Source organism: Macrotis lagotis, chromosome 4 (genome assembly GCF_037893015.1).
Source record: "Macrotis lagotis isolate mMagLag1 chromosome 4, bilby.v1.9.chrom.fasta, whole genome shotgun sequence".
In the NCBI taxonomy this organism is placed as follows: domain Eukaryota; kingdom Metazoa; phylum Chordata; class Mammalia; order Peramelemorphia; family Peramelidae; genus Macrotis; species Macrotis lagotis.
In genome coordinates, this window is record NC_133661.1 from 267,045,019 (window position 1) to 267,066,402 (window position 21,384).

At 36.0% G+C, this 21,384-nt stretch overlaps 1 protein-coding gene across 2 annotated transcripts in view; it reads left to right on the forward strand.

The window, feature by feature from the left end:
- Nucleotides 1–21,384, forward strand: part of RHOJ (ras homolog family member J) — a 124,651-nt gene that overhangs the window by 63,686 nt on the left and 39,581 nt on the right. For both annotated transcript variants that reach the window (XR_012478222.1, XM_074235960.1), the window contains exon 2: nucleotides 10,604–10,662. Coding sequence is in view for 1 of the 2 variants with exons in the window: in XM_074235960.1 (XP_074092061.1) it covers nucleotides 10,604–10,662 (59 nt within the window). In the remaining variant the exon portion in view is untranslated. The remainder of the gene's footprint in view (nucleotides 1–10,603; nucleotides 10,663–21,384) is intronic.

Here is a 21,384-nt window from a genome sequence, read left to right on the forward strand (position 1 = left end):
TCCTTATCTTATTTTCCAAGTAAGTTGGTTTTGGTAATAGATATCTTACATACTCTAATTTTTCCATTTGCTATTTTCTTCTACTATTTCTTGTGGAATTATTTAGTTCTTTTTGTTGCATTCTATTTTTCAGGAAGTTCATTGCTTAAATCATCTTTTCCACCTTTCATTTTAAATAGTTTATGCTCCTTCTGATTTTCATGGCAACTTTTTTAATCTTTTATTTTATTTCTTTCATATATCCTTGGAGTCCTTGTGGTCAGATCATTCTTTTTTTTTTGAGTTTCATTTTCTGCAGAATTTAAATATTGTCTCATCTCTTGAGTTTATCTTAACTGGCAGTATTTCTTCCTTGTATTAGTAGCTTTCTTTAACTTACTCATGTCTTTAGCCTCAATGCATGAACTAGGAATTTTTCCAGGTCCATTCCCCCCACAAGGATCTAGTTTTTAAACATTTGCTGAACTAATTTTGCATTCATTTTTGAGGCTGTCATAAAAATCACATACTCATACTGAATTTATATTATGCTAAAATCTGCATCCCATTTTCAGATGAACAGTTATCTAAATCCCTCTCAATCTAATGTTAGTGAAGTTGATTTTTAACTCGTGTAAGATTCAACATTTAACTCTGTTAAACACTATCATATTTGATCAAGCTCATTATTTTAATCAGAAAATATCTTTTGGGGATCTTGGCACTTTAATCTAACATGTAAACTAATCCCTCCTTGTTCTATATCATCTTCAGAATTGATGGTCATGAAAGTTATGCCTTTATTCACATTATTAATTAAATGCAGAACAGCTCAGGATGAAGGAGAACTGCCAGGGGCACCCCATTCAAGGCCATTCTTCAGGCAAACAATAACCAATTAATCATTACTCTTTATTTCTAGTCATTCAAATTGCTCAAAAAACACCAGCATTTGGCCAAAATCTGACCCATTCACACATTTTCATCCAAAATGACCATGAGAAATTGTCAAATATTTTACTGAAATTGAAGTATAATCTGCTTCTATATTTCCTTGATCTTTCCATTCTAGAAAACCTGTCAAAAAAGGAAATTATAGTCTGGCAGGTTCTTTTTCTGACATATTGGATCACATCTTCCTTTTAATAGTGTTAACAAAGCATCCCATCAGCAATATATCAGTACATCTAGAGAAAAGAGGGAAAAAATATTGAATAATTCTGCTTCTTCTATGTCATTGTGGATGGAGGGATATTTGACTTCTGGACATCCAACTCTAATATGAAATAAATGTAGGCAGAATTTGAAAACAACAGTATAGTGTCTAAGTCAGTTTGTGAAATATTACAAACCACTTTTCAATAATAAATTCTGTGTGGGGTAATTAGTTGCTAAGTGACATGAGGCTTATGGAAAATCCACAGATGCATCACAAAACATTATGCAATATACAGGAGGAAAGAAGAGTGGTTAGGATGAAGTGTTGCCTAGTAGACATAAATTTAACTGTTTAAATGAGACATTCTGCTGTTTCGGGGGGATCTACTTATCTCAGACCAACAGGAATTGAGCTCAGCTCAGGAAAAGAAATGCATCCACAAGGGAACTGACAAGTTTTATTTTCAAATGTTGTTCTGGAGAAGTGAAGGCTTAAATTGTCACATCAAAGGGCAAATTTTACCAAAAAAAAATAGCAAACATCTGTTACCCAAAGACCCCTTGCAAGGAAGAAAAGTCTTACATTCAAATGTTGACATAGGTCAGAGAGAAAGAAAGCATATGGAAAAAGAGAATTTGTGAGAGGATTAACTCCTACCATTGGGAGCACACACCATTCCTCCTAGAGAAGCTAATCATCATCTTTCTTTTCACATCAAGACTGAAACCAAATCTTTCTTTTAAGTTAGACTTGGGAAAAAGAGGACTGATGTTTCCATCCACAAGGCTGCAGGGTTCATTCATTCCATTTAGCAAATGCCTTCTAAAGGTCTGTCCTTCAAAAAACATAGGGTTGGGGCAGTGGATAGAATACTGGCCCTGAAGTCAGAAGGACCTGTGTTCAAATCTGATCTCAGACACTTAATAATTACCTAGCTGTGTGACCTTGGGTAAGTCATGTAACCCCACTTCCTTGCAAAAAGATTAAGAAAATATCTTATTCTGAATCTCAAAGGGATCAAATTAAGGAGGGACTGAGTCTGTTGGGGATAAAGAGGTTAACTAAAATAATTAGCATTTGAGCTAGATCTGGAAGGACAGACAGTATTTTGGTTGGCAGAATAAGTGAATAAGGTATTTGGATGAAGGAATAACATGGGCAATGGTTCAGAAAACATATTCATGTTGTGATTTGTGATCCATTTTGGCTGAGGTATAGAATATATTGAGAGATGAAGAACATGACTCATTATTCCCTCTAATCCCTTTTCTCTTCCAATTTTCCCTATTTCTGATGACCATCACCACAGTTCTTCTAGTCTTCTAAATTTATTTGTGATCTCAACATAACCCTTGATTCTCTCCAATCTATCACTCAATATATTCAATATTAGATGTTACATCTATCTGTTTCTACCTCAACAACATTTTTTTTAACATCTGGAGTAGTTTGCCATTTCCTTCTCCAGTTCCTATAAATGAGGAACTGAAGTAATCAGGATTAAGTGATTTGCCGAGTCACACAGCTAGTAAATGTCTGAGGCTGGATTTGAACTCACCAAGAGGGGTATTGAAAATTCCAAGGTCAGTGTTGGATCCACTGAGCCACCTAACTGCCTGCCTCTTCTCACACAGACTTAGCTTAGGCCTTCATCTCTTCTCACCTAAGAATATTACAAAAGCTTCCTAATTAATCTCCTAGCCTCGAATTTCTTCTTTTTCCTGTTCTTTAGATGTACTGTTCCCAAACTGACATTCCTTAAATGCAGATCTGATAATGTCACTCCACTATTCAATCAGCTCCAGTGGCTCCCCTCCCTACCATCCCTAAAATCAAAAATAGTCTTCTGTTTCACTTTTAATTCTCTTGACAAATTTTCTGAAATCAATGTTTCTACTCACATTATACATTCCCCCCATCCTGTACATTCTACTCAAATTCTCCCCTCCTTTTCTGACATTGCATTACATTCCTACTCTTATACTTCTGCACTGTCCTTTGTGCTTGAAATATACTACCTCCTTACCTCTACCTCATAGAATTCCTCTTCTTCAAGACAAAGCTCAAATACCACTTTCTGCATGAATTCTTTCCTCCTCAAATGCTAATGCCTTCCCTCCCAAATGATCTTATACTTAACTATTTTCCATTTATTATCTTTATAATGATTCTGCATGTAATTATATAGGTATATGTGTGAGACATATATGTATATATGAGATATATGTATAAATCTCTATATGTTCTTTCCTCCAGAATGGAAATTCCCTGAGAACAGAAATTGTTTCATTCTAGCATAATGTTGGTTCATAATGGAGCTTAATAAATGTCTATTGTTTAACTGAGACAAAGTTTGAAATGAAAATTAGGGTCTTGTCCTAAAGGACCTTCTGCACCAGGTAAAAGAGATTTTCCTTTATTCAGTAGATACTGGGAAGTCATGAAGGCTGATGAGTAGAGTAAGTGATACAATCAGAGTAAATGAATATGCAAGCATTATATAGGTCAATGATGTTAGACTTAAATAGAAACAGAGGCCACTAAGTCATACAGATGCTATTGACTTAGAAAATCATATATTACATTATCTATGGTTTACTGTATTTTTATTTATTTTGTCAGTATTTCCCAATTACATTTTAGGAATTTCAGGAACATATGGGAGTGTTGCTGGCCCACATCTGTGTTATGGTATATTTCAAAACAAGAAGAATCAAAAAAGGAGACCTGCGAATAAGGAGATGAGAATGACAAGAATGAGTGGGTGGAATTTGGGATGGAAAAGATAGGTACAAAGGAATATTGCAAAGGCAAGATTGTTGAGACTAGTCAACTAAATTAATTTGGTGATTAAAAAAGGTTTACTGAGGTTTCTAGCCTAGGAGATTAAGCCTTAACAGAAATAGGGAAATCAGGATATAAAATTGGTTTGACACTGATGCTTGTTTTAGTACTAAAGATATTGGCAAGACAGTCAAATGGATCGGGTAACTAGAAATGTGATACTTGGAAAATGGAGGAGGGAATAAGGATTTATATCCAAGTGTCCCAGAATTGAGATTGTATTTCCAGAAATAAGAGTAAAGGACTTTTCCAGTGGATTGTAGAGTAAGGTTGAGAGGTAAGCCTTGAAGAGCACCTAAATTTAGGGGACAATGGAAGTGGGGAAAGAGCTGGTGAAGAAGATGAAGAAATGACCAGGAAGGTGGGAAAAGGAGAGTGCAGTTCAAAGGAGAAAAATCTTTTATAAAATGTAAGGTATTCGGGGGCGGCTAGGTGGCGCAGTGGATAAAGCACCAGCCCTGGAGTCAGGACTACCTGGGTTCAAATCTGGGCTCAGACACTTAATAATTACCTAGCTGTGTGGCCTTGGGCAAGCCACTTAACCCCATTTGCCTTACAAAATCCTAAAAAAATGAAAATTAAAAAAAATAAAATAAAATAAAATGTAAGGTATTTGAAGGTAGGAACAGGGTTGTTTTGCCTCTGTATTCCTAACACTATTATGGTACTTTGCACATAGCAGACCTCAATAAATCTTTCACTGAAGCATTTCCCTTTATATACTACACACTCCAGGAAAATTAGAATACTTCTTGTTCTCACATCTTATATAGCTCTCTCCACCTTTGTGCATACCATCCTTCATGGCTAGACTATCTCTTTCCCTCCATCTTCACTTTCTGGAATCTTTCCCCATGCAAGATTGCATATGTATAATCTTTATCAAAGTGTTTGCCTTGTCAAGGGAGAGGGGAGGAAGGGAATTGAAAAATTATTTTAAAAATGTCAAAAACTATTTTATATGTATTTGATAAAATAAAAACATTCCTTTTAAAATATTAAACCTGGAAAAAACCTTGAGGTCCAACACAATCATTTTATAGATTTAGCTTAGTGATTATAAAGAATATTATCATTGGCAACATGGACCAAGCAACTAAGCTAAACACTCTGTCTACTGGATGAAATACTAGTAAACACACAGAACTAAAAGAGAAACAGAAGGAAAGATGGGGTTTAATGGAATGAAAGGAAAACTTATATTTTACAAACTTAACAGATCCTAGACAATGTTTCACACTTTGTTACAAGCATCATTACTACCATTAGTAGGCTATTAGAGTGCCTCAGTTCAAAACCTCCTTGAGCAAGAAAATAACTTTAATAGCTCTAAGAGCCTAGGGCTCTTAGATTGCAATCTGTCTACTGCCTGCCAGCTCTGTCTGCTCCTCTGATTTCTTCAAAGTCAATGTGCCAGATTACTCAAATTTCATTTCACTATAATCTGATGCTGCTTCTTCTGCCTGACTAGGCTTGGAGTGCTTTCTTGCCATTGGACCATAAGTAGACCCTAAGGATGAAAACAGTGAGGTTTCATACAACATTATAAAAATTCACATTTCTAAAGTAGCTTAAAATTTGTAAATCACTTTCCTTACAGCTATCCTGTGTGGCATGTAGTACAAGTATTAGCATCCGCATTTTACAAATGACAAAACTGAGGCACAAGGCAACTAATTGAATTACCCATGCTAACATAGCTAGTAAAGATATGAAATAGGATTCAGCTTTGGTGTCATGAATCTGTCACTTTATCCTCCATAATAGTCTAACCCTTCTGAAGCTGAGAATCAAGTGTCATAACCCTTTGGTTGTAAGGCTATGTGGGGCTCTAGGAGTTCATATAGTCTTAGACTAGGTCCAAGTCTAGGTTGGGTTTCATTTCCCCATCTCTAAAAAGATTTTAATCATAGTGCATCATCACATGGGGTATTATGAGAGATCTCTTATGTGAAAATACTCCAACCAATAAAGTTCTATGAAAATATAAGGGATTGTTTTGTAGAATCATGAAATCACAGACTATTAGAGCTGGAAGGATGCATCTGGTACAACTGCCTCATCTGAATCCAAGAGAGATGAAGTGATTATTCCAAGGTTATGTGGCAAATAAGTGACAGAACAGAATTAGTATTCTATTTTTCCATGGCATTACAATGGTTCTTAACCTTTTTTGTGTCATGAACCCTTTTTACAATCTGCTGAAACCTGTGGACCCCTTCCCAGAATAACATTTTTAAAATAATTGAAGGAAATACTAAATTTCAGTTAGAGGTTAATAAAAATAATGATGTAATCTTTTTTAACCATCCAAGTTCACAGACCTTCTGAAATCTATTCACAGACCCTAAAGAATCACTCTATTTTGACATTATGAATGATTCTATGGAAAATGGCTTTGATCTAGAACTAAAGACATGGGGTTTTTTGTGTGTAGCATTTTGATCTGAAAATGTTTCATATTGAACCCATGCCAATAACACCAAAGGGTAGGAAAAGCATTACTGTTAAAATGCTAAGGTAAATTTGTTCAAAAATCCAGCAGTAAGGAAGAAAAAAATAGTAGAGCATTTGAAGAGCAACTACAAGATCTTCCTGATAATGCAAATTCCTCCACAAGTGCCCTTGATCATATCCTCTCCCATCCTTGAAATTAGTTCTCTCAAGCCTTCCCTCCCTTTTTCCCCCCTTCTTTTCAGTCTCTTCCAGTCTAATTACCCCCTTCCCAGTTGTCTACAACAATCTCAATTCTCCACCATTCACAAAGAAAACTTTGAGCCTTGCATTCCTTTAAACTATAGTTCTGTATCAGTGTTTCTTTTGAAAGACTTCTAGAGTTTGACCAGCACCACTAGTTATCACCAACTCACTTCTCATTCCCCTAAAATTTGACTTTCTCCTCTTTCCCTCATCATATGACCTTTTCTTAGTCTCATCATCCTTGATACACCTTTCCAACAGTACAAACACACACACACACATACACACACACACACACACACACACACACACACACACACACACACACACACACACAATCCTTCCTGGATCTCCTATCCTCCCTTTGAATCCATGGCATTCCAAACTTACCAACCACTCCCAAATTTCCTTTGTAGGATCATCTTCTATCTTCTACCCACCAAGCAAGTTTCTAATCCAAGGACCTATCTTAGGCCTTCTTCCCTCCATATATTCTATTCTCTCTGAGGACAGGGGTTGGGGGCACATCAATTCCAAAGAATAAATTTATCTATTTTGTACAAATGACTCCTATTTACATATTCAATCATGATCTTTCTCCCAAATTAGACTTTACAATACCTTCAGTCATCTCCACTTAGATAATTTAGCAGCTTTTCCCACCTTTTTTCTCCAATCCCACACACACACACTTTTATCCTGGGCACTGCCATCCTTTCAAACACACTGGTTCTTATACTCAGCAACATCCTTGACTCTTCCCCTTATCCCCAGATAAGCCAAATTTGTAGCCTTATAGTTAAAACTGCTATCATCAAACAATCTTCCTTGGCATGCTAAAAAATTTATTTTCCTATCAATTTGACTGTTCATTTCATTTGGTCTCCAGTCTTGAGGAACTACTGGCAGATGATATTCTCTCTAACTTCTTCAAGGAACCCAGACTGAGAAATTCCCCCAATAAAGATATAGGAGTATTTACTTCACTTTTTTTTTATTCCCAATATTTGAACAGTGCCTTATGCTTAAGGAGGAACTTAATAAATATTTCTTGAATTGAACTGTTAACTTTATAGTGTGGCACAAGTGGTTACTATTAGGACTATCTAGTTTTTAATAGAATCTCCAAAGCCAAGCAGTAAGCTAGTGAGGTGGTTACAGTTCACAGTCTCCAAGAAAATGTAAATAGACTTAAGAACAACTGCCCCTTCCTAGTCTGCATAGGACTCCCTTAAATCTGGTTTCCATATTTCATTCTGATCAATGGAACTAACACTCAAAAAGTGTTTCTGGATTTCTGTCTTTAATCTCCAGTTCCCAAACAATGCAGAACAGGACTTTAAAGAGGAGCTATTTCAGCACACATTAGGAATAGAGGTAGGGGGGCACAATGAATAGTGTTGACCTAGATCAGGAAGATCTAGGTTCAAATGTGATTCTAATGCCTCTTCTCTCAACATTCAGAGATCAAGGACAACCTTGGGAGAACTGTTATGGACAATGTTATCCATATCCATAAAGGGAAAACAACCACAGAATATGAATGTATACCATGTTCACTTTTGTAGAACTTTTCTTGTTTTTTCTTCCTATCTAATGGTTTTCTTTCTTCCCCCTTAGTCTTAATTCCTCTTTCACAAAATGACTAATATGTAAATATGTTAAACACAAATGTGCATGTACAACTTTTACCAGACTATTTACTGCCAAGGGAAGGGGATTGGGAAGGGAGGGTGGTAGAAAAATGTGTAACATATGAATTTTCAAATGAATGAATGTTGAAAAACTACCATAGTATATAATTAAGAAAATAAAATATAATATCAATTAAAAAAACAACTAAATATGTCTCCAGTCACTCACTGTGTAACCCTGGGCAAGTCATTTAACTTCTGTTTGTCCCATTTCTTCTTCAATAAAATGGAATAGTAGTAGTACCTTCTTCCCAGGAGGATTTGAATGAGATAATAATTGCACAGTGTTTAGTACAGTATGTGGTACATACCAACTGCTATATAAATGTAAGTTATTATTAGTTAACGACAAAGAGGGAGGAGGGGTTGAAATGAGAGAAAGAAAGTCTTGTACTCCCCCATTAACTTCCATTCCTAATTAGCCCTTGACAGAGGGGTAGGTAGAGATCTCTTCTCTTTATCACCTTTGCACTTCAGATAAAGACTGAGTTGGGTTAGTAGTGCCTTCAAACAAACTGACAGACTGTGTTATCGTTCTCAAGGTTAATTGATCTCATTGGATCATAGCTCCCAATGCAAAGTGCCATCCCTTTTAAACAAACCCTTAAGTTGATTTTAAATGAAGTTTTTAAAAGTATATTTCTACTTCTCACCCCAAACCTAAATAAATAAATAACATCAAAGTCAACACTTAATGCCCATCATCCCAATCATCAGACTTGAAAACGTAGCCAAGAAATGTTAGAACTTCAGGCCAGAGGAGAGTTATTCTATTTATCATTCTGAAGTCAACTGCCTTAGCTGTGCAGGAAATCAATCTCTGTGTGGGTCAAGTCTGCATTTATTCTTTATTCAATTAGCAGAGCATATTGTCTGAGCATTTCAGAATCTTCAGAGTTCAACTGGTCTGGGAGGCAAATGAGGTATAATGGAAAGTTCCCCAAAAGACCTGAATTCTAGTGACCTGGGACAAATGGCTTCAACTCTCCTGCCTTGGTTTCCTGATCTGTAAAATGGGCAGACTGTATTCCAGAGGTTGTTTCTGATTCTAGATCATGTGATCTAAAGAAAAGTGAAACTCAAAGTTACAGTGAGAAACAGATCAATAATCTACAATCCTATGCTACCTCCCTGACCTTTAACCTTTTTGGTTAACCATTTGTCACCCTTCAATCTCCTTTTTCCAACTAGTCGCTATTCACTCGATCTATATAACAATGGAATCAAGCTTTTCCTTGCTTTTGTTTGCTTTTGATCTATTAAATCTAGAATCAATTTCAACCAGGGGATTCATTCTATTTCTAGGTACATATATTTTGCCTGATTTTTCTAAAGTCCTTCTCTAGGCACTTCAGAACACAAAACTGCTTTGCAAAATAGTCTCCCTGATGGGTAAATCAACCCATCTAACCCGTCACCAGATAAACACACTCCCCTTTAAACATGGGAAACTAAAACCGTACAGAACAGATCTGGGGGTCCTGACCATGCTCCTCTCTCTCCAGTCCTTGAGCTAATGATAATAGGAGTAGATTGCTGTGCTTGAATACAGACTAATTGAATAACTGAGTTTAATTTTATAAGAGGGGAATGACCCTTAATTATTTTCTTTTCTTTATAGGCTGGAAGATACACAGGTGGGCTCTTTTTCTAAAGGTTGTATTATCATTTCAAAACCTCACAAAAAAGCAAGAAAGACTTGTAACAGACAGAAATATTGCTTACTCCACTTCATATTCTGAAAGGGTTAGTCTCCCCCCAAGGTTATACCTCTGATAGCATGCTGAGAGGAATCCTACTCCAAATTATTTTCAGGAGTTATTCTTGTTTTCTTGAACTAGACTAATGAAACAAAACAAAAGAAAAGAAAAAAGCCATCAATATAAACCTTTCAGGATCCAAAAGTCTTCCCTGCAGGAAGTCTGGTATTTCTAAGTGACTAATAAGGATTAGGCAGTCAGTGGCCTCCTGAGCATCCCTAGATGGCTGGCAGCACCACCAAAATTCATCTCCCTCAGTTGAGAAGTTTGGATTTTCTAGGACCATCTGCTCTCACTTGTAGTTCAAGTATGTCTTCCATTTGAGAGTACTGCCGTCAGCTCAGTTTAAAATATATATAGTAAAGTATATGCTTATCTTGCCTACCTGGGAAGATGTTGGCAAGAAGAAGCATTGTCTCCTAGTAGATGCTTTAATTTTACAAATTCTTTCTTCTCTTTTTCTTTAGTTACTGTGACGGTGGGAGGCAAACAGCACTTGCTTGGACTATATGACACAGCAGGACAGGTATATTTTAATTATCCTGATTCTTTATAGGGTTTGGGGGAGGAAGGCTGGATTCTGTCATTGTTGGACACTACAAATAGCCCTTAACAAGGAAAATAAGAGAGTAGATACTACCTTTCTTTTTGCCAGTTTGCTACTTACATATTGACATCTTTGCTGTTTTGCAACTAGACATTCCAACTCTTATTTCAGTGCCTTTGCAATGGCTGTCCACCATGGCTGGAATGCATTCCCACCTACCCACCACATCTTGGAATCCCTATCTCCCTCCAAGCCTCATTTCATGTGCCATCTCTTTTGGGAAGCATTTCTCATATGACAGCTAGGCAGCACAGTGAGTAGAGCACTGGGACCCTAATCAGGAAGACCTGAGTTCCAATCCAACTGCAAACATATTAACTGATTAAGTCCCTAAATTCTCTTTGCTTCAGTTTTTTTTCCTCTCTAAAATGGGGATAATAATAGTTTATATTGTGAGAATAAGATGAAATATTTGTTTGTAAAGAGCTTTGTGAACTTAAGAGCACTAAAAAGTATATCAACTATCATTATCATCATTATTGTTATGATTATTATTTGTATTTCCTGATTCCTTTAATTGTTAGTGCCCTTTCCCATCACTTTATTTTATATTATGGTATTTGGTATAACGGTATCTGATCAGTCACATTCAGTCACACTAACTTGACTCTAACAAAATGATGTCATTTTGGTCCTTATCTTTTTACAGTAGAGTACAAACTCCTTGAAGTCGGGGATTGATTTTCATTTTGCCTTTATATCCCCAACACCTACTGAAGTATTTTGTACGTAGTACATAATTAAAAAATTAGATAGGACAATGATAGTTCATATTCACAAAGGATGTTTGAAATTTATAGTATTTTTTAGTTGATTAAATTGTTTTTATTAACAAATGACATTTTCGAGGCCACTACAATGAGATTGGGAGTAGGAAATTGGATGAAGAGGGCTATTTGCTGCTAATGCTATATACAAATGAAAGCAAGGTAGGGATGATGGGTGGTGAGCCTTATTCCCCTCTCCCCATCAAGGAGGAACATTAGAGGAAAAGAAAGGAGGGCTTCAATTGGGAGTGGGGATGAATATTTTGGTTGGCAATCTCTCTCCTCATGCCCTGGAGGAGGAGGGAGATGATGAAAGTGCTTTCAGAGAGTGGTGAGGATACCCATGGTCCATTCACCTCTTCCCCTAGACTGATGTGTGACACCTCCTCCCCCATCACTATGCTACCCTCTAATGCAAATGTGTCCAACCCATAGCCCATGGACCACCTGAAGCCCTCAAAGCTTATTCATGTAACCCATGTACATTGTGTGACTGGAAAATAAAGGAACAAGTGAGCACATGTGCCAATGTTGCAACATTACAGACCAGCTTAACTAACATAGCTGGACTTTTTCACACAGCTAAAATTTTGTGATCCCACAGAACTCTGGAGGGTTTTTTAAAACAAATAAAATGTTATAGAATTGTAATTACATATTCAACTTAAAGAAATATTTAGACAAGTTTCTTCATTAGACTTTTATAAGTTGTACCTGCTTAAAGAAAAATATCCAGCATTTCATGAACATATCTTGTTCATGGCATCTCTTTTGGGGACTAAGTATATTTGCAAGCAACAATTTCCCTTAATAAGCATCTACAAAGTAAAAAGAGAACAAAAATTTCAGATGAGCATCTTGAAAATATTCTTTGCATCACTACAACCTCTATCAAATAAGATATAGATGCACTGATATTGAAAAAATCAGGGTCAGTATTCACATTAAAAATATCTTGTTCTTATTTTTGTTTAAAAAGTAAATGTTTTATTATTATACTCATTCTTTTTACTATTGTGCTTTATTATATTTTATTATACTTTATTACATTATTATATGTATTATTATATTCATTGATAATATTGTAGCCATAAATAAATATTAAACTATATGAAGTCCTTGACAAGTTTTTGTTGGTCAGTGCAGCCCAGAAGAGCTAAAAGACTAGACACCCATGCTCTAGGATTTGGCACATTCACTATTCGCTAAGGAATCAATTCCCTGGCCATGCCTCTATGAGGTAAATGTTGCAAATATTATTATCTCTATTTTATAGATAAGGAAACTGAGAGGAATTACTTTTCCAAGATCAAAAACTAGGCAATATATCTAGGACTCAAATCAAGGTTCTTTAAAGGCAAAATCAAATCCACTTTCACTATATTATTATAGTCTCCAAGGAAAGCATTCTCTTCATGAAAGAATATCCTTTTATCAAAAAGAAATGAGCAACTAATACTATTTTGTAATCTGATCTGCATAATTCTGCATCATTCCATATATTAATTGGTAAATTAGTATCTTTGGCTAAAGGGCAGGAATAGAATGAATAATTGAAATTTGGTAATATTTGGTAATAGGCTTCTGCTATCAAAACTTTTCCCAGAAGAACAAAGAATGAACTTGATTGATTTTTATTATCTTCCTTTTTTTCCTACTGCTCATTTTGTATATCGTGCTATCTCCTCCTTAATCTTTGTCTCATATGAAAAGATGACCTTTTCCTTGACAAGGCATACCTCTTCATACACAAATAATCCCATACTATCTGCTCTGCTCCAGTATATTGCCTTATCATTCCCTACTAATCCTCAATCTTTCTTTGTCTACTAGCTGCTTTCATATTGCCTACAAACACCCCATATCTTGCCTCCTCAAAAAACTCTCACTTGCTCCATCCATTCTACTAACAATAGTCCTATATCTCTTCTCCTTATTTGGCTAAACTCCTTGGAAGGTTGTCTTCAATTAGTATTTCCACTCTCTTCCCTTCATTCTCTTCTTAACTAACTCTTATTCTTTACTTAGCTAATGTTGGTTTCTAAATTCATCCTTCAACTGAAACTGCTCTTTCCAAAATTAACAATTATTTCTTAATCAAAAAATCTAACGATCTTTTCTCATCTTTAACCTTCTAGTCTTCTCTACAATCCTTGATATTCTTGATATTTTTTTCTTCTCTCCAAGTTTCCATAACACTCTTCTCTCCTGTTTCTATTTATCAGACTACTCCTCAGCTTCTTTTGCTGGATTTTTATCCAAGGGGATTTATCCACGGAATATTCACTGAGATTCTCTTCTCTTCTCCCTATATACCATATACTGTTTCACTTTGTACTCATCAGTTCCTATCAGTTCAATTATCATCTTTCTACAGATAATTCTCAGTTCTACTTATCTGGACCTAACCTATCTTATAACATCCATTCTCATCTTCTCAACTGCTTTTTTGATATCTTTAACTGTATGTTCTACTCATCTGAAACTCAGAAACAAAAATTGAATCATCATCTGACTGCCCCATCCACCCCACTCCACCCTACCACCAGTTGCCTTCTCCCTCGTTTTCCTTTTACTACAATAAGAGAGTAACACAATACTCCCAGTCATCCAAGCTTGTAACCTACATGTCATTCTTGACTCCTCAGTCTCCTCCCCAAATCTATATCCAATCTGTTGCCAACTACTGTAGATTTTATTCTCATTACATCCCTGACACGTATGCCTCCTTCTCTTCTATGAAACTGCCATCACCCTTTTGCAGAACCTTATCAACATTTGCCTGAATTATTGCAATAATCTGCAGGTTGGTCTTTCTGCCTCAAATTTCTCCCCACTCTGGTTCATCCTCCACTCAGTTATCAAATAGATCTTCCTAAAGAAGAGATCCAAGGGGTGGCTAGGCGGCACAGTGGATAGAGCACCATCCCTGGAGTCAGGAGGACCTGAGTTCAAATACGACCTCAGATACTTAATAATTACCTAGCTGTGTGGCCTTGGGCAAAGCCATTTAACCCCATTTGCCTTGCAAAATCCTAAAAAAAATTAAAAGAAGAGATCTGATACCCTCTCTCCATTCAGTAAACTCCCATGACTCTCTATCACCTCCAAGATCAAATATAAAATTCTCTGACTTCACAAAGTCCTTTCTAACCTTCTCCCTTTACCTCTGTACTCCTTCTTATACCACATACCCCCTCTACATACTCTTCAATTCAGTGACCTGAATTACGTGCTTTTCCTCACACAACCCCCTCTCCCCCAACTTCAAGCATTTTCACTGGCTGTCACCCAAGCCTGGAAGTTTATCTCAACTCATCTGTTTCTCTTAGCTTCTCTGATTTTTTAAAAAATATTATCTAAAATCTCATTTTTTATAAGAAACTCTTCTAAATCCCCTCTATTGCTAGAATTCATTGAGTCTCTCAAATTTAATATATGATATATGTGTGTGTGTGTGTATAGGTGTGTCTATGGAATTCATGTGTATATATGTATATGTGCATATATAGGTATATATGTAAATCATATATGTATGTAAATATAGAGATTGATGTTTGTATATATATGGTCTGATTTGTTTATATCTTTATATGTGTGTATACATATATAACTTGCTTGCTCATAGATATTTTTATATTGTCTCCCTCCTTGGACAGTGAGCACCTTGAGAAAGCAGGATCTGCTTTTGTACCCTTTACATCCCTTTGTATCCCAGACACTTAATACAAAGTAGGCACTTAATATTGATCTGATTTCCTTTTCCCACTATTTACTAATCCCCCTTTTATATTTCAGACACTGAGGATGTAAATATAATGAATGAAACAATCCGTATAAGAAGCTTATAGTCTAAGGAGGTGGGAGGAATACTAAGGAGTTGGGCCATGACCCAAAAAGAGACAGGACAAGGAAAATTCGAAAAGAAACCAAGATTCTGGATAGAACATCATCCAAAAGTCAGCCTTTGAATAACCTTGGGCTGAGTCTGAGTTCTTTAAGAATGTTCATACCTTCCTGCTACATTTGGAGAAAATACAAACTATCAATTCCTAGAAAAGCTTTGAGGTCAACCTCTTCCAAAACACAGGGAAAAGTGAAGGCAATACAGTATAGTAGAATTAAGACAAGCCATTTCACATCTCTAGGTTTCAAGATCTAGGTCTATTAAATAGTTAGGGGGAAGAGAGGTTTAAAAGAGGCAATGATGGGATTGGACTAGATGATCTCCAAAGTTCCTTCTGGGGCGGGTAGGAGGTGTAGTGGATAAAGCACCGGCCTTGGAGTCAGGAGTACCTGGGTTCAAATCCGATCTCAGACACTTAATAATTACCTAGCTGTGTGGCCTTGGGCAAGCCACTTAACCCCATTGCCTTGCGAAAACTTAAAAAAAATAAAAAAATAAAAAACAAAGTTCCTTCTGGTTCTTGATCCTAAGGATTACAGTGAACCAGAAAGAATAAGCAAACAGTTAGGTGGTACAGTGGATATATTGGCCCTGGAGTCAGGAGTTGCTGAGTTCAAATGTGACTTGGACTCTTACTAGCTGTGGGACCCTGGGCAATTTACTTAACTCCAATTGCCTCTTCCCCATCCCCCCTACCAAATATATATATATATATGTATATATATATATATGTATATATATATACATATATATATATACATACATACATATGTATATATGTGTGTATATATATGTATATATATACATATATGTATATAGTATGTATGTATGTATAAGCACTTAGCTTTCACATTCAAAAAGTGCCTCCTTATTTTTCATTTTCTTTTAACTACTTTTGAAATCTTGCCTCAGACTCCCTTTAAAAAATGCTTTTTTTCCTTAAAAATTTGAAGGAGAATAGGGAAGGAGGTACCAGGGAGGAAGTAAAGGAGAAAAAACAGAGAAGAATTTAATTGAGTTAAAGCAGTTTATGGCTCTGGTCCAATTCCTAGCTTAGATTTTTTTTAAACCATATGTCCTGGGTCACTTATTTAGGTCAGAATCAGCCGGCTATTTAGTCTGTCCAAATTCATACATCTTAAGTCCTTTGGAGTAAGTGCTTAGCCAAGCCTTTCAACCACTGGGATTTGTTATTTGCAGTCTTCAACACTCATCTCAGTCTTTTTTTCTACAATTAACTAGAATTGTGCCTTTCCACTTTCACTTGAAAGTCCTTTAGGAGAAAAAGAAGGAAGAGACATCAATTAAAGCCTATGTATCCATTCTGTGAAAAAAGCTGTACCAAGGGGAATCATGAATGGTTAAAAGAGTGGGAAACTGAACAAAAAATGCACAAATCCAAACAATGATCAAACAAACCTTAGAATCTTTGAGGTGAGAAAGGACCTTAGAGTTCATCTCATCTTAAGTGCTTCATTTTATAGATGATGCCATAGATGGGTAGCTAGGTAGTGTAATGGATAGAGAACCAGTCCTGGAGTCAGAAAGACTTGAGTTCAAATTTAGCCTCAAATATTTGATCTTACTGTGTGACCTTGGGCAAATTCCTTAACCCTGATTGCCTCTCATCCAGGATCATCTCCAATTGTCCTGATTCATATCTAGCCACTGGACCCAATGGCTCTGAAGGGAAAAGTGAGATTGGTGACTTAGCACAGCATTTTCTCACTCAAATATTATTCACTTGCTTGCCCTGGCATCACCTCCCTAATGTCATAGTCTTCTTTGATAATGGGCAAACATCATCAATCAATCAATCAATAGATAAACAGAAGTGACTTGCCTAAAATTACAAAATTAAAATAAGGCATCCAACCTAGTTCTTCTGAATTTAAGTACAATTATTTTCCCAAGGCATCAGTCTCCACAGTAGTGAGTGACTCTCATGGAAGAAGACAGCAAAGAGAATGGAGAAGATAAAGGATAAGAGAATTCCCCCAGATCAGCTGTAATAAGTGCATATAAGCCCTAAAGAACAATGGGGACAACAGTGTGTCTTCCCCTTTAGTCACAAAGTTCATATACTTTGCAGAAAATAGAACAATATTTAGTTACTTCTTTAAAATGGGAGCTCTTTGCTTCTTTGGATGGAAGAACAATGACTCCAACTCAAAAGAGCAGCTATTAAGGAAATGAAAACTAAACAATTCCCATTATGGTACCCAATAGATACATTTTTAAATTTCATCATTATTCATCTTTTCTCCATTTTAAGTCTAAAAAATCTATAAAACAATGAAAAGAGCCCTGATTTAAGCCTTTGCTGATTTCCAAGGTGTAAATAATGGCAGTGTATAGAATGCTGGTCCTGGAGTCAGGAAGATCTGAGTTCAAATTATGCCTCAGCTACTAGCTGTGTCCTCATGAGCAAGTCATTTATCCTTATTTGCCTCAGTTTCTGCATCTATAAAGGAAATGAAAAATGTTAAGAAATGTCCAAATGGAGTATGGAGTCAGACATGACTGAAATGACTCAACAACAAAAATGCTCACACTGAAATTTTAATAAAGAGTTCTCTTGATATATATAAGCCAGTTCCAGCATTACTCATTAGAGGTAATTACAAGAATACTAGATTTAGAAGCAAAGGATAGGGGTTCAAGCCTGTTACTTTGAACCTGTCCTTAGAGCAATTCATAAAATGAAAGGATTAGATGAACTACAAAATCTATTTCAGTTCTTTAAAAAAATTCCTGAAGCATAATTATGAAAAAAAATAGAACTATAGGGCCTTGGAGTCAGGAAGATCTGGGTTCAGTCCTAACTCTGACATAAATTGGCTAGGAGACAGCATCCACATCACATAAACTCTTAGTGCCCCTAGGCAATTGTGTAAGGCTACAACTAGCAGAGTTACTCTGTATTGATAGAGGGAATTTCCTCACTGTCATACTGTCCTCACTAGTCAAGAAAAAAGAAAGAAAGAAAGAAAGAAAAGAAAACTACAACTATACTACATGGGTCAATAAATATTTATAAGTGTCAACTATATAATAGGAATTGGATTAAGTTCTGGGAATACAAAGAAAGGCAGAGATATCCCCTAGTCTCATATCTAATAGAAGAGGTACCCTGCAAACAATTATGTATAAGTAAGCTGTACATAAGATAAAACCCAAAGAATGTATCTGTCAGTCTTAAGAATATTCTATTAAAAACTAGTTTAAAAGTCATAATTACAAGGCATAATTACAGTCACAATCACTTTGTATTTCTTTCTTCTTCATCTCGTGTCCCCAATCCTTCTAAATTGTTTTATCCTTAAAATTATACATGTGCTAGTTCTCATCTTCCTCTTTCCTTTAAGTCTTCTATCATTTTTTAATCATTTTTCTCAACACAGTTGTTTTCTATATTCTTCCCTAGGAATTGACTTAATTTTGAACTTTCTAATTAAAAATTCTTGGAGAGTTTCAACATATTTTCCAACAACTGAGTGCTATTTTTGTCTGTCTGTCTCGCTGTCTGTTTTTTTTCTCTGTCTCTCTGACTCTATCTCTGTCTCTGTTTCTCTTTATCTCTGTGTCTGTGGGTATGTGTCTCTGTCTTTGTCGCTATCTTTCCCTTTGTCTCTGTGTCTCTCTCTCTCTCCATTTCTGTGTATGTGTGTCTGTCTCTGTTTCTCTCTGTCTCTGTCTCTCTTTGTCTCTCTCTGTCTCTCTGTCTCTGTGTGTTTCCCTCTCTGTCTCTGTGTGTATCTCTCTCTGTCTCTCCATCACTGTCTGTCTCTCTGTCTCTCTCTGTCTCTCTCTCCCCCCCCACTACTGCTCTACTCCTGCCAGCGTATGTTGATATGTTGTGGCAACTCTCAGCTTGACCCAATAACACCTCATTATTCCATTTCTTCTGTTCTTATAGGTACATAGCTCCCATCTCCTAGAAAGTCACATGATTATTGAGAGCAATTTATAGATAAGAAAGTCTTGTTCCAGGGTTGTTGTTGTTCAGTCATTCAGTCATATCTGACTCTTCATGATCCCCTGGACCATAGAATTCCAAGCCCTTGTATCTTTCTCTATCTCTCAAAGGCTATTCAAGTTCATTTTCATTTTTTCCATGATACCATCTATCCATCTTACCCCTCTGCCATCCTCTTTTCCTTTGATCTTCAATCTTTTTCATTATTAGTGTCTTTTCTAATGAGTCCTGTCTTTTTATTATGTGACCAAAATCAGTTTCAGTATTTATCCTTCCAATGAATAATCTGAATTAATTTCTTAATAATCTGAATTAATTTCTTTAAATACTAATTGTATCTCTTTGCTGCCCAAGGATTTTCAAAAGTTTTCTCCAGAACCACTTCAATTCAATTCAATTCAAAAGTGTTAATTCTGTAACTTTACTTGTGTCCAACTCTCACAGCCCTCCAGGGAAATGAATTTGTATTTCTATGCTCACCTCATCTTTCTCTGTTCTTAGTTTTCTCCCTAGTTTTCAGACTCTTTTTAAAAGGTATGTCATAGGTGCATGAAAAAGTTAAGTCATTATTTGTATGGTATCCATGTGATTAAAAGTATATAGAACAAAGCAAAAAAAAAAGTATACTTTATCAGTAGGACAATACCAACTCCAGAATAAAGTTTTCATTAGTAAAAATATTAAAGCTCTGAAACCTGATTTAAGGATAATCAATTCCAAAACAAAAGACCATGGAAATGTAGCTACAATGACCTGAGACCATACACCATACATAAAAATCCTGAAAACCATAAAGCTTTTTTTTAATGCCTTCACATAAGCTATTATTGCAAGAATAGTTTTAAATTCTAAATAAAGAAAGTAGTATCCTCTGAGTATGATCAGGCCTCTCTATCAGCTGCCTTATCTAAACATCTGGCACCAAAAGCAAGTGGCTGAACATTGGTTTAAAATTTAAAAAAAGAATAAGAAAGTTTGTGGAAATTTTGTCTTATTGTCTATCACCACAAGCTTACAAACTTCCAAAATCCATCTCTGACTCCTCAAGTGCAGAGAAAAGCAGAAATCTCAGACATGGTCCAAAGGAGTGCCTCATGGAGGGTGATGAATCAGATGAAAACAGAATAAGAGAAATGAACACAATTACAGCTGGTGGGCCTGAGGCTAGCAGCAAGGGGCTATTAAAATGTTCAGTGGATTGATGAAAGAAGGTATGGGATAATTCTCTAGAAGTCTAACAATGGGATTAAATGTGATCTCGCCTTAAGGAAAGGGATATGGAAGACAAATTTCTCTTGGTCCCTGATCACCTCCAGTGCTTTATTACCAATGTTTATGACCCAAAATTTTCTAAAACAGTTTGACTTTCAAATAGTCTGGCCTACTGTCATCAAATACTGTCTTGTGTTCCAGAAATGACAATGTTTTGGCAAATAATGACTGAGTGAATCAGGTCTTACAATACTCATATGTATATTATTAATCAGTTGACTTTGATATTTATCTTCATGTTATTTAGCACATTAATATTTTCAAACTACTTTTCTCACAATAATCTATGAGGTAGGTAGTATGAATAGTCTTGTACCCAATTTAAAGATGAGGAAACTGAGGGTAGAGAATTTAGATGACATGTCTTGAGTCCAGATGATACCTATAATTCAAAGATAAAGAAATCACTGTAATAACCTGTTTGACATAGTGACCTTGGAATCAGACAGAAATGCACTTAAGACCTAACTCTTATTAGTGTATCATGATCCTAGCCAAGTAATGTTTTTTCATTTTTTTGCAAGGCAAAAGTGACTTGCCCAAAATCACACAGCTAGGTAATTATTACGTGTCTGAGGCCAGATTTGAACTAAGGTTCTTCTGACTCCAGAGCAAGTACTCTATCTACTATACCTAGTCAAGTAATTTAACCTCTCAATGACCCTAGGCATCTCTAAAATTATAAATTAAACATTGTAATTATACCTTATAATTAT